This window comes from Mauremys reevesii, linkage group 2 (assembly GCF_016161935.1).
Source record: "Mauremys reevesii isolate NIE-2019 linkage group 2, ASM1616193v1, whole genome shotgun sequence".
Lineage (NCBI taxonomy): Eukaryota > Metazoa > Chordata > Testudines > Geoemydidae > Mauremys > Mauremys reevesii.
In genome coordinates, this window is record NC_052624.1 from 5471143 (window position 1) to 5484112 (window position 12970).

The window sequence follows — 12970 nt, forward strand, 5'->3', positions numbered from 1 at the left end:
GTCTTCCACCTGCTCCCTTGGGAGCTTGACTGTCAGTCTGGCAGACACCACCGCTCGGACCTTTTTATAAAGCCGAGCTCTTCTTAATACCCCATCACTGCCCCACTGCTTGGACAATCGCTCACCTCCTCAGCCTGTACAGGCTACAAGAGCCTAATGCTGTACTCTCACCACCACGCTGGCTAGTTGTTTCCCTTCAGGCCTTTACACAGCGCTTGATGTCCTGGTCCCATAACACCGTACGGGCCAGCCAAGCCAGACTCGGATCTGTTAGTCTTCCCACGTCCCGGACAGTGCTAGAGTGTCCTGGAGCAGGGACAGCTACTTAAAACCACTTCAGAGCCAGGCCTGCTTTACATCCATTTCACTGGGAGCGCAGAGCAAGTCCTCTGCCTCGCTGCTATTTGTGGTATAAACGCCAGAAGCAGAAGAAGTGAATCAGTGATGGGCCCTCACATGCCAAGGAGGAGAGTGCAGATGAGCTTTTAAAGCCAGCGGAAAGAGGAGGACCAGGGGGATGACAGATGCAGCACCAACGTAAGAGAGGGGGGCAGCCGGCTCATGGGATGAGCACATGCAGTGGACTCCCGGGGCGTTAAAAGGTGAATCAACTCCACAGTCAGAGACACAAAGTCAGGATAGCGATTACGACCTGGACAGGTGTTTTACCAACAGGCATATTCCACACAGTCTCACAGGGAGGAGGGGAGGGGGAGCTAAAACAGGTTGGGGGAGAATTAATGGACTGGCATGGTTATGTGCACTTGGGACTCAGGAGATCTGGGTTCGAGTCCCAGCTCTGCTACAAACTTCCTGGGTGGCCTTGAGCCAGGTCACGTAGGGCTCGATGCTGCAACATGCTCTGGCTCTGACCCCGCAAAGCACGTGTGCACTCCCACTGACTAGGCAAATGCTCAAGAGACATGCATGGGCTGAAGTCCAATGCTGGATCAGGCTCAGTGTGCTCAGCCCTCTGCAGGATTAAGTCCTTGACCTCTGGGTCTCAGTCTCCCCATCTATAAAATGGGGATTACAATCCTCCCTTTGCCTACCTTGTCTAGTCAGACTAAGTTCCTTTGGAGCAGGGATTGTCTCAATGTGTTTGTACAGCAGCCAGAACAAGGGGGAACCCAATCTCAGCTAAACCATTAGATGGAAGTACTGTAATACAAACGTGTGGCTAGATAACCCTGCATTTCAACATTCAGAGCTGTTAAGACCAGCAGGGACCATTACGATCATCTAGTCTGACCTGCTGTTTAACCCAGGCTAGAGGATTTCACCCAATCTTTCCGGCAGCAGGCCCATCTCCTGAGGTCGAGCTAGAGCATGTTTTTAAGAAAGGAAGCCAGCCTGGACTGAAAGGCTTAAGCGACAGGGAATCCACCACAGCGCTCAGCAAGTTGCTGTAGTGGTTAATCACCCTCCCTCTGACTAGAGCAAGGTGGACATTAGAGAACTTGAGAAGCGCCCGCTCAATGGACTGACAATGCTCTGCCCTCAGAGAAGCAGCACCAAGGGCAGTCAGCATCCACGGGGCTCTCATCTAAAGAAGCAGGCGGAGGGCATCTCTGAAGCAGGAAGCTAGAGAGAGTTGCCACCCCGTACCTCCGGAGAAGGGGACAACCGTAGTGCTCACAGCACAGACAGTGCGCATGCACACAGGTTACACCTCTATGTGCACCACCATGGGCAGATGGGCGACACTTCAGCCATGGCGGCAGCCAGGCAGAAAAGTCACAGTGGTTTCTGCATACCAAAAAACTCAACAAGCCACGAAGGATCCCCAGCCAGCTCATGTCATGACACGGTAGGAATCACCAGGCTCCCAGGCACTACCAACAATCCTCTCTTTTCTGAAAAACAAATGGGCTGCGAGTGTGAACGGTGGAAGGAGAAGGAGTTTATTGCTAAGGCGCTGAGTTCGGGTTCTATTCCAAGCTTTGCCTGGCTCACCTACACGGACACAGGCCAAGTCATTTAATCTCTGTGCCGCATTTCCCAATCTCGGGCTCGTATGGCAGGCTCCCATTCTTTTCTCCGCAGCTGTGTTATTTGTATCCTGGGAGCTCCCAGCAGCCCTCATCATGGACCAGAACCCCATTGCGCTAGGTGCTGTCCAGACACTGGTCAGACCTTCCCTATTGTCTCACACACAGTACGGTGCTATTGTTAGAGCAGTGACTTGCGTGGTCAGACAGGGTCTAAGGAACAGACCTGAAGCGTGTACAACATGTAAATACTGCACCTAACATGAGGCCCCAGTTTGGATCTCTACTGCAATACAAATAAAAAATAACCAGGTAAGAGAAACAAAAGTCCATAAAGTCAACTATGGGCTTCATTACACGATGATGCCATTTACGTGCGCAGCACGTCCTCACCAGTAGTAAAGAAAACCCTGAGGCAGAGAAAAGGCACAAAACGTTCCGTTTCCTGATTCAGGGTCACCTTTAACTCTTCAGATGTGGCTACACGCTGCAGCCACGTGCCTGGCAACAGCCAGCCCCGTTCCACTCCCCGGCCCCACACGTCCAAAATCTCTGCTAATTCCCACAATTCTCTCCTAGTCAAATCTTTGTTTTCATACGCCGCTTGCTTTGCCAATGACATAGTAACCTGGACAGCAGAACTCCGATTTTATGAACATCAATCTAATGAATGACCCATCATATGAACCATTTTTCTGCCACCCAATGGGACTTCAATCCTTCAGCCAACTTTCAAGCAGCTGTACTAGTTTGAATAGACTGAGCAGTTTGGCAGCCAAGACTAATCAGACACTATGCATGTGTAACTATTTGCTACGTACTCTGTCACTGGGCGATAAATTAACTTGTGCACTGTACCCCCTGCAATTCTGAGATGTTCAATTTCATGTTCTTAGCACCTCAATCTCCAATTAGTTCCTAAAATAGGGATCCTGCTGTATTCCTAGTGCACAAAAAAATGGGGAAGCAGTTCTGTTATTGATCCAAATATCAAGTAGTAGCTGTCACTATTCAGAGGGGGCATAATTGAGACCTGCAAAGTGTGCAAAATCCCCATTGGATTTTTATGCTACATTTTCATGCTAAATCTGTTCATTCAGAGCCTGCCTGTAGCTATTATGGTACAATTCCCTGACATTGTAAAGTTTAAGAACTGCACCTGAGAAAGAAGTTTTACACTCTTTGGTTCGGTACTTGACAAGTCTTTCTTGGAAGGATCTGAGACATGCACATTCAATAATGATGAAGACCACCACATGAGGAGGAGTACGATATATGCCTAGACAGATCTGCAGCCTAAGTTCATGACAGGCTGCTAATCTGCAAGCTTCCGAACCTCTGCACATTAGGACCCCAAATCTCAGACCTAATTGGACTGCAGTTAGATCAGATAACCGAAAATCTGGAGCCCCCAGCTGCCTGGGGGCCAACAGCTGGAGCCCCCAGCCGCTGTCAGCCCCAGGCGGCTGGTGATTCGGTAAATATGGAGAGCCAGATAATGGAGGCTCGTTAAACGGGGTTCTACTGTACTTCCATCCTGACCTGGGGGGAACTTGAGGGCTAAATGGGCCTAGAAAACGGTCTCTCTTAAGATTGACAAGTGGCCAATTAATGCCAGTTGTGAGACTTTTTTTTCCTGGTATGCGGACAATTGTCCACTGGGGAGCAACCCAAGACTAAATGAACTTTGATTAGTTCATTATACAAATGAGGTGTTCATCACTGACTTAAAATACACAGCATTTCGGGCAAGATGCTGGCTGATGGAGCTGCGATTATGAGACATGAAATAAGTCTGGAAAATAACGCAAGCGGTACCAACGTAAATGAATCTGTTTAAATAGACTTACAGAGTGATCAAAACAAAGCAAGTCAGGCAACACTAAATGGCATTTCATCAACAGATGAGAGACAGTGGTGATGGTTTACAGAAGTCGATGTAGTTTGCAGAGGTACAGAGCAGCTGCACATATAAACCAGTTACAAGAAAGGCACTTACTAAAACACACTCACCTTGCTGGACATGTGCTGTAAGTGTGGTTAGACAAATACTGTACAAGACAAAACTCCTTTGCTGACATCAGCTGACAAGCCACTAAACTAAGGGCTGGATTCTCATCTAAGTCTTGTCTACGCTACACAGCTGGCCTGTTTTACCGAGTGGCATACCTCTCCGTTCTACAAGTACAGTTTATTCCCAGATGGGAAGGGGAATACGCTATAGTGGTAGAAGGTACCTTTATACCTGTATAATGCCTGCACACTAAGGTTGTATCAGTAAAAAAAAAAAAAGTCACACCTTAATCCAAAAGAGTTACACTTGTGCAAAAAGAACCATTTAGACCAGGACTTACACCAAGACCCCTTTACACTAGTCTGACAGCACGAGGGGACCCGTAAATGGGACAAAATGTAATTCACACGTACTAAGTCCTTTGTACACTGCTTGCTACCATCATCTCTGGTAGCCTTGCAGAGACCCCACTGCACTAGCAGAGCGCATTCAGTGCCGGGCACAGCGCATTCGGCACTGTCCGTACAAACTGGAGCCTCTGGAGTGCTTCCTTTTTCAGCACCAGCCACGGCGGCAATCCAGTCCTCCGCTGCTCCGTTGCAACACCGGACACGAGATCCAGTGTTGTTTGAAGGAGCCTTGGCATATCTGTATGACACACGCACTTCATCCCAGGTGCTTGCGTCCCTCTTCCCCTGGAGAGACCTGGGGAGGCCTCAGGTAACAGAAACCTGAGCTCCAGCCCCGGGGGCGGTGAGGAGATCCCAGGAGACAGCACAAGAACCTGCATCTCCTCTCCACTCCCCCAGAGCAAGAAGAGCTGTATCTCATCTCCCACCTGTCGACATCACTAGACAGGTCCTCCAGAGACCTGGACCTAAAGCCTTCAACTAAGGGAGGAAAGCTATTTTCCGTACATGAAGTGGGATTGCTGATGGTGGAGAAAGGCCTAAGGAAGCACTGAAGTATACAAACTGTGGTTTTGAGCTGCAATTCATCGTGACGGTTTGCCAACGGGTCTGCTGCTACAGCTGCAGCCGTACGTTTCTGTACGCTCCGAGCAAGGGAAAGGTTACCAAGTAAAGGTTCTTTGAAGCAAGGATCCCTTCCAAAGAGCAAGCACAAGACACCTGCACCCAACCCAGGAAGCTCTCCAGTTTCCTTAGCCCAGCAAAGACAGCAATGCTGGGAACACCTGCAGCAAGCTGGCCAGAGCTTACAGGTATGATTACGCACAACACGCTACAGTTGTGCCGCTGCAGCACATCCGTGTAGACACTCACTACAGCCAGGGGAGGGCCTCTCCCATCACTGCAGTTAATCCACCGCCCCAAGAGGAGGTAGCTTGGAAGAATTCTTCCATTGGTCAGTACAGCTATGTCACGGGGGGAGGGGTGTGAGTATATTTCTCACACCCCCGAGAGACGCCGCTATGCCAATGTCCGTTCCCAGGATGGACCAGCCCTACGTCCTGAGGCCACTAAGGCTGGTCTCCGCTGGCTTCGAACTGACATCACCCAGCTGCACCTCCATTAACAGAAGAGGAACAAGCCAGCAACTCCAGCCAGTAGAAGCAGCTACAGAAGCTGCTGACGCAGGCGCTAGGGGAAGGGGTAAGAAGGGGCCTAGCCAGGGTCACACCTCTCAGACCCAGGACTGTGTTGGGGAGACCAACACACACACACCCCCCAGATCCCCACACCATGCAGACTTAAGGGAAAAACGGCAGGAAGGCCCAGCCGGAAGGAACAGCTGCAGAAGCTGCCGGAGAAGGGACCTTCAGGGAACTTTCCACAGCTTTGACTGGACCGACTTTGCCTTGTGCCGATTACCCGTTTGTACCACCTCAGCTTCAATCCAGGCCTTGCCTCTTAGCCCCTTCTCCTCTGCCCTGTCATCCTCACCCCCTTCCCGTTTAGCTGATTTCTCCCCCTTTCCCCCCAACTAAACCCACCCAAAGAAATCTCAGAACTTGCCATTTGTCAGTGGTGTGTTCTACCCCTTCTCCCACCCTGTGTCTGGAGCCCCGAGCTGGGTTGGTTTTTCAGCACCACTCTGATAAACATGATTATTACCACTACTAATAGCCAAGCCACTTGCACTTTAACCAGTGCCACACTCAGGCCATGTCGATGCTACACAATGACGTTGACACACAGCCACCGTGGTTATTAAATCGCTTGTGCGCGTGCACGCTCGGCACCTTGTGCCGGCGGGGTGCATCTCCTCGTTCGGTCAGCGCGGGGCATTGCGGGACAGCTCCAGAAAGCCGGGAACAGTCGACGCAAGCAACGCGGAGTCTACGCTGACACTGCGCCGACCCGACTACATCGAGCGGGACTTTCTGCCACTCAGAGAGGCGGTGTTGCTAAATCGGTGCCGAGAGGCACTTATGCTGGTGGCAGCCAAAGTTAACAAAGACACTTCCACAGCTAAGTTGACGCAGGGCAGCTTATGTCAACCTAACCATGTAGTGTAGGCCTAAGCCTGCACGGAGCTGGCTGAGGCGATGCGGTTAGACTGCCAGACACCACTAGCACCTTGTGCACATTCGCCTTTACACATGCTACCGCCGGGGAGCCGCACTAGTGCACAGATGGGAAACCAGAAGGAAAATGCTTGCGCAAACCAGGCCTAGATGAAGGGGAGGGTGTCTGGAAAACGGGAGCCAAGATAAAATAGAAACACGCTCTGAAGATATTCAGAGGAGAGGGCTCGGCTGAGGATGCTGTCACCCCCTGAGCTGGCTCCAGCTGCCTGACATCCCCAGACACTGTGCACACCGAGGCCTGTCTGTGCCTGCCTGTCCACTGTATTATTGTCAAAGCTGCATAGTTCCCTTGGTGGGTGGGGAAAACGAACAAAGCCAGCCCAGCCCTGCAGTGTCAACAGCAGCAGGGAAACTCCTTTAAAGAGGCAAGATCTGGTTACCAAGTTCTAAACAAACCCAGAGCAGACGGACCTGGCTGATCGGACACTTGATTGGCCCACGTTAACAGAAGGTACACGCATGCAGTCATTTAATAAGAGCCGCCGGTGGCTGCAACGGGCCGTGACAAGGAAGAGTGGAGTTCTGCCAGGAGCCGCAGAGAGACCTGCAGCTCCAGAATGGTTTCCTCTGGCAAATGGAGACGGCACAGCCCCACACACCTCGAGGCTTTCAGCAACTCCCAACGCTCAGACTAGCCGGGAGCCACAAGGGCACTCTAGGGTACTAGTCAGCGCCGTGTAGTCCATCGCGAGAGTCTAGCAGCCCCACAAAGAGACACTCTGGATGTCCTCCTCTCACCACGAGCCTCCAGGCCAGCTGGTGCACGGAGACGGCCACGCACCTAGTTCTAAATGGAAAAAGGAGCTTAGCTCAAGTTCTCCAGGCCTTAGCCCAGTTCCAAGGCCCTCCCAGGGCAAGCTGTTATACGAAGCCCGAGCCGTCTCCTCACCGAGAGGAAAGGCAGACCTGTGCTTAAGACACTGGACTGGGACTTAAGATCTGGACTCTATTCCTGGCTGTACCACAGACTCTGTGCCCCCCCCCATGCCTCAGTTTCTCAGCCAAAAGATGAGGCTAATACTTCCTTTCTGCTGGGAGTGGGTGGCAGGGGATGGATCACTTGGTGATCACCTGTTCTGTTCATTCCCTCTGGGGCACCTGGCATTGGCCACTGTCGGCAGACAGGATACTGGGCTAGATGGACCTTTGGTCTGACCCAAAATGGCCGTTCTTATGTTCTCTGTTTAGATGGAGATGCACTGTCTTTCTGTGCAGCACCTCGCACCATGGAGACGCTGATCTCAGTGCCTCTAGGCACTACTGTGATATCAGTCATGTCACCACAGAATATCAGAAGTTGGGGTTTTGTCAGGTGGTCAGCGGGCTGGAAGCAGCTCACATCCTCCCCAAAGGCCACTTACTTCTAGTCCCATTTCACTACGCTGCAGTGATGTGTTTAATTAATGGCATGATACAACATAAGTGATCACTTTTCGCTCCCCAGTACTTAATGTACTTAACAGAGAAAGCTCAGAGGGAAGATGATTAATAAGAATACTGAAGATCCATCATCTGCTCAATAAGGCTTTAGTATGATCTGTTAAAGAACTCACACAGCTCATGAACAAAGGCATTTTTACAAGCTGAGACGCCATCAGCAACGTTAATTATTCTTTAACAGGAAAAGATGCAATTTACTGGTGGGTTAGTGGACACACATGGCATCTTCGCTGATCTCCATCATCATGTTGATTTTGTCTCCCTAGCCGCCTAACCAGCCCCCCTGGATTTTATTTTAATTTTTATGACACAATGAAGGACAATGTACGAGAAACGGACTCGTGTGCAGCATTTGATATTCAGCCCAAATCAGATGATCAAAGTTAGCAAGCCATGTATTCCATTAGGATGTTAAAGAGAGATAACGATATCTCTGCATGATCCTTGTCTTTGCCTTTCAAATGCAGTTGCGGGAAGACGGGACCTGCTGTTGCACTGACTGGCCTACATTCCCAGGATTAGGTTCAGCCCAGAGTCCTAGCCAAAAACAGCAGCTCCCAGAGATTTTGTAGGGGGATTTTTCACAGGACACCGTGGCTGGAGTAAATCTTCACGATCAGAGGACTCCTAAGAGCAGTTGGTGTTTTCACATAGCAAACATCGTAGGAACAGGCAAAGGCATCAGACCCCGGTGTACAGACATTCCTAGAGACTTCAATTGTAAGTATTCGTACACAGAAATAGCAGGTCATGCCGTAAAATATGAAGGCTGTGCGTAGAGAAACCCAGTATTAACATAACGAACGGCGTAGCCGCCTGCAGGCCCTTGAAGAGTTGTATTTGCACATTAGTGACACCTCCACTGCAAACAGAAATAGCATTTTAAATTCAGTTTCCAGCTCTCCTTGTTATCCAGCATGAGGTCTCAGACGCCTGCAGGAAGAGCTGTTAATGCCTATTAACACATTGCAGGGTAATGGTGACATATCCCAGTTAAGCAGAGATCCTACCCCCACAGGATATTGGTGCTTATCACAGAGAAGATGCCATTGCAACAATCTAGATGGATACTCCTCCTCGGAGGTTCAACAAGATCCAACATAGCCAATACATCTCCCCCAGTAAGGCATAGGTACCATACATCCCTCTGTCCCCAGATATCCAGGCCTTTACTTATCCACTTCTCTCTCTGTTCACCTCCCTCCATCAGGTACCCAGATAACTCTGAACAGCGCGTGTGTGCGCCCCCCCCCACACACACACACGTCAATTATGTGATTCATAACTACCTGGTCTCTTGAGATAGCATCCACTCCCCTTTACTTACAAAGAACATTCTGTGCATCCTTCCAGAATGTTGTGTGATTTTTTGCTTGGAAGCAACTCTTGTCGCAGGGAATCTACTCATTTTAATTTCTTAAAGGTTGTTGGTTTGGGGTGGGGAGGTTGGTTGTTAAAAAGAAAAACTGAAGTCAACTGTAATATCCCTCCCTCTGACATTCTGCTGCATGCACACATCACCCTCTTTTGGTTCTCAGGGATAAGCCCCAGCCTGCAGACTTACCAGCGGTCAATTTACCTTCTCACTCCAGTTCAAGTGCAAGATTCAACACAGCAGGAAGAGACAGAACAATCCACACAAGGGGAAAGGCAGATACAGAATGAAGGCTTCAATCTTGCTGTTAGCCTGGAACTGTTCAGGTGGGTGCAGGTGAAGCACCAATCTTAGCTCTGGTTCATCACGTTCTCAGGTTTAGAGGGTGGCAACTTTCCCCAAAGAATCAAGCTAGTGCACTAGAATTACCTCTTTACAGTCAGTGGACTCAGGATTAAATTCGACCTTTAGAAAAATCGATTTCAGAACTGGGAATGTTTCATTGTTGCTGCTCTCATCTCCCCATCCGGCTCAATCTTTTTATTCCATGCAAGCCTGCGCCTTTAGAAAAGCAAGAGGTGGCAGAGGAAGGCAAAGGCCATATGATTTTGCATTACAAATGGTTTCTTTGGATGACGAAGTGACAGTTTGTTATCCCGTGTTCCCCCATGACATTGAATTGACTTTATCAGTATGCTAAAAGCTGAGAAAACTTCCTTTTCAGAACAAAAGAGGAATTCCCCCAGCTGATGCCATATTTACAGCACTAAAACAAAGCTCTGCTGTAGGGGGCCGGGTTTGCTTGCTGGAGCTGCACTAGCAGAATAAAATGAGGCACACATCAGATGTAATCATCAGTGCCAGCTAGTGCCCAAAACAAGAGAGTTCTGGGAAGACTCAGACATTAAACAAGAATATAACTCACATGCATCTTGTTGACATGAACATACAATGCCTGTCTCCTCTTTGCAAAACAGTGTTCTACAGGCAGAGACCAAAATTAATTTTAAAGAGACAGTTTAAGTGTCCCCTACTCCAGATGTCATTTAGAAGGACATCAGCAGCTCAAATCTGGGCAGCACTGTTAAAAAGAATGTTTACAAAACAAGAGACCAACAAAAACATTTCATCTTTTTTAAAAAATTCTGAAAAGGAACCAGCTTAGCAAATAAGTATTTCTATAGAGCACTTGCAACTCAAACCTTATCAAAGCACAACCAGGACGCATGGTGCCTGGCAGACACAAAGTCAAAGGGAAGTGCCAGCAAAAAGCAGTGAAACTGGGTAGCCACGTTTCATCGCCTAGCCTGGGTGAAGTGCAAAAAGCAAACAAATGTAAGCAGCGAATTTAAGATCTTTTAAATAAATTGCTCTTTTAATTTAGCAGGTTACTTGCAACCTACATGCTCAGACTTTGCATTTATCATCCCCAAGACGCAAGCCTCCTGCTTCGAAAAAGTTTTACTCTTGTCAAAAGCACCATGACTGTAACTGAAGAGAGATTAGGACATTTCCCTCCCCCGTTTTCCTGTGCATCCGGCTGCACTGTGCGTCCACCCAGGTTCCCTCATGTTTGCTTAGAGTCTCACACACACAGCAACAGCCAAGCGTGCTGGTAAAACCACACCAATTGGCAAGGTGAGTCAGAGGCAGGTGTAGCATCAAACGGCGTTAACCATGACAGTTTATAACTGAGGCACAAAGACAACAAGGAGTTCGGGGGGCACTGAAGAAGTGAGGTTTTTACCCACGAAAGCTTATACCCAAATAAATCTGTTAGTCTTAAAGGTGCCACCGGCCTCCTCCTTGTTTTTGTGGATACAGACTAACACGGCTACCCCCTGATAGTTAACTAAGGCACGTTACCCCCGCCAATGATTTTAAACCCGAGGGTCTCCTCCTTCCTGCTCCACCTGCAAAGGACCTCACACGTGCAAGGCTTTGCCACCTTGACCTGATGGTGTCTAAACTTCCCCGCGCTATTGTGTTACCAGAGCCGGCCTCTCCTGCGCACACACCAGGTAACAGTTGCTAGGGCCTGCGGCACAGGGGCCAGGAGTCCAGCGGCAGCCGAGGCACAATCATCAAACAAACAAGAGCCCAGGAAGTGAGCGGACGGTGCCCCGGGCTGCCTGCGCCAGTCGGGGGGTGGCTGCCCCGTTGTTAGCAAAGCACCGACACAGAACTATTGCCAAGCGGGGGGGAAGCTTCCTCCTCCCTCCAGGGCAGGGGGCGGATTCCCCCCGCGGCCGGGGAGGCGAGCTCAGGGCAGGGGGAGGCGGCACCCATGCACCTGCTGCTGCTCCGAGCCCATCCCGGGCGAGCTTTGGGGGGGGAGAGGGGGGCAGTTAACAGGTGCGCCCTGGACAGGTGTGACAGGTGCCCCCCCCGGGGCAAACGGGCGGGGAGGGGGGTGTTTGCAGGCGCCCCTCCCCAGGCAGCGGGAGGGGCTGGTGGCAGGCGCCCCCCGCCCCACACCCACCTTGGCGAAGTAGAGCATCCACAGCTCGTAGAGCCGCTCCTTGGAAGCCATCCTGCCGCCGCCGCCCCCGCCGGCTCCCTGCTTATCTCCGCCGGCCGCGGCCGCTGGCTGTGCGCGGCCCCCAGCCCGTGCGCCCGGCGGGCATGGCAACTTTCCGCGCCCCGCTCCTCCTGCTCCTCCTCCGGCGGTGCGCGCTACGCCTCCGCCATGGCTGCTGGGGGGCAGCGCGGCTCGCCTGGCGGCCGGCCTCGGCCCCTCCTCCGCTGGCGCCTGATTAGCGAACAGCCCCGGGCCGGAGCGCGGGGAGCCGCCCCCAGGTGCGCCCTGGCCCCGCACCCAGCCTGCGCGCTGCGCTGCGCTGCCCCGGCCTGGGGGAGCGGAGCGGGACACGCCCCGCCCGGCCCCGGGTGTGTGTTCAGCCCATTGGGCTGGGTTAGCAAAGGCGGGGTGCGCCGCTCTGCCCGGGGGCGGCGGCTGCTGCTGCTGGGCCGTTCACCCGCGCGGATTGACGAGCAGGGAGCCCCGCGCCCGAGCTGCCAAAGGCACGTGGGTGTCTTGGGCCCCACTGGAGTCAGTGGCTTGACTTCCAACAGGTGCAGCCGGGGTCCAGGGCCCAACGAACAGCCCCTAAAGCCGGGCGGAGAACGGCAGCGGAATCCAACAGGGCTGCCCAGAGGATTCAGGGCGCCTGGGGCAAAGCAATTTCGGGGCCCCTTCCATTAAAAAAATGTGGCAATATTATAGAATACTGTGTTCTCATGGGGGCCCTTGTGGGGCCCGGGGCAAATTGCCCCCCCCCCCCCCCAGGCAGCCCTGGAATCCAAAGGATTATGGGCCTTTGGACCAAGAGTTTCAAAAGTGGCCCCTGATTTTCAGTGTCTTGATTTTTGGAGGGGCCTGGGGCCTGATTTGCAGAGGCACCAAGCTCCCACACAGCTCCCATTCAGCTGGATGCCTGGCTGATAAACGCCTTCTGATCAGGCCCAGCCGGTTTCAAGGGGACACCCCCCAAAGAAGCTAAAAAACATTTGCAGATGGCGGCCTTAGTGTGTAAAGCCTCAAGGGGCTGGGTTTCTGAAAGAATGTTAGAAAGGCACCGAGTGGGATTTTCAAAAGC

At 51.5% G+C, this 12970-nt stretch overlaps 1 protein-coding gene and 1 long non-coding RNA gene across 5 annotated transcripts in view; both read right to left on the reverse strand.

The window, feature by feature from the left end:
- Positions 1-12110, reverse strand: part of NBEAL2 (neurobeachin like 2) — a 175945-nt gene extending 163835 nt beyond the window's left edge. For 2 of the 4 annotated variants that reach the window (XM_039521666.1, XM_039521667.1), the window contains exon 1: positions 11854-12109. In XM_039521666.1, the coding sequence (XP_039377600.1) occupies positions 11854-11904 (51 nt within the window). In that variant the 5' untranslated portion in view covers positions 11905-12109. Of the gene's footprint in view, positions 1-11853 lie in introns of all 4 variants that reach the window. The other 2 variants (XM_039521670.1, XM_039521671.1) reach the window with 2 other exon arrangements.
- On the reverse strand, positions 8350-11319 carry LOC120396644. The gene is made up of 3 exons (XR_005593270.1): positions 11238-11319; positions 9576-9932; positions 8350-8858 (listed from the first exon to the last, which is right to left on the reverse strand). It is a non-coding gene; the product is annotated as an uncharacterized LOC120396644 (long non-coding RNA).
- Positions 12111-12970: the final 860 nt, after the last annotated feature.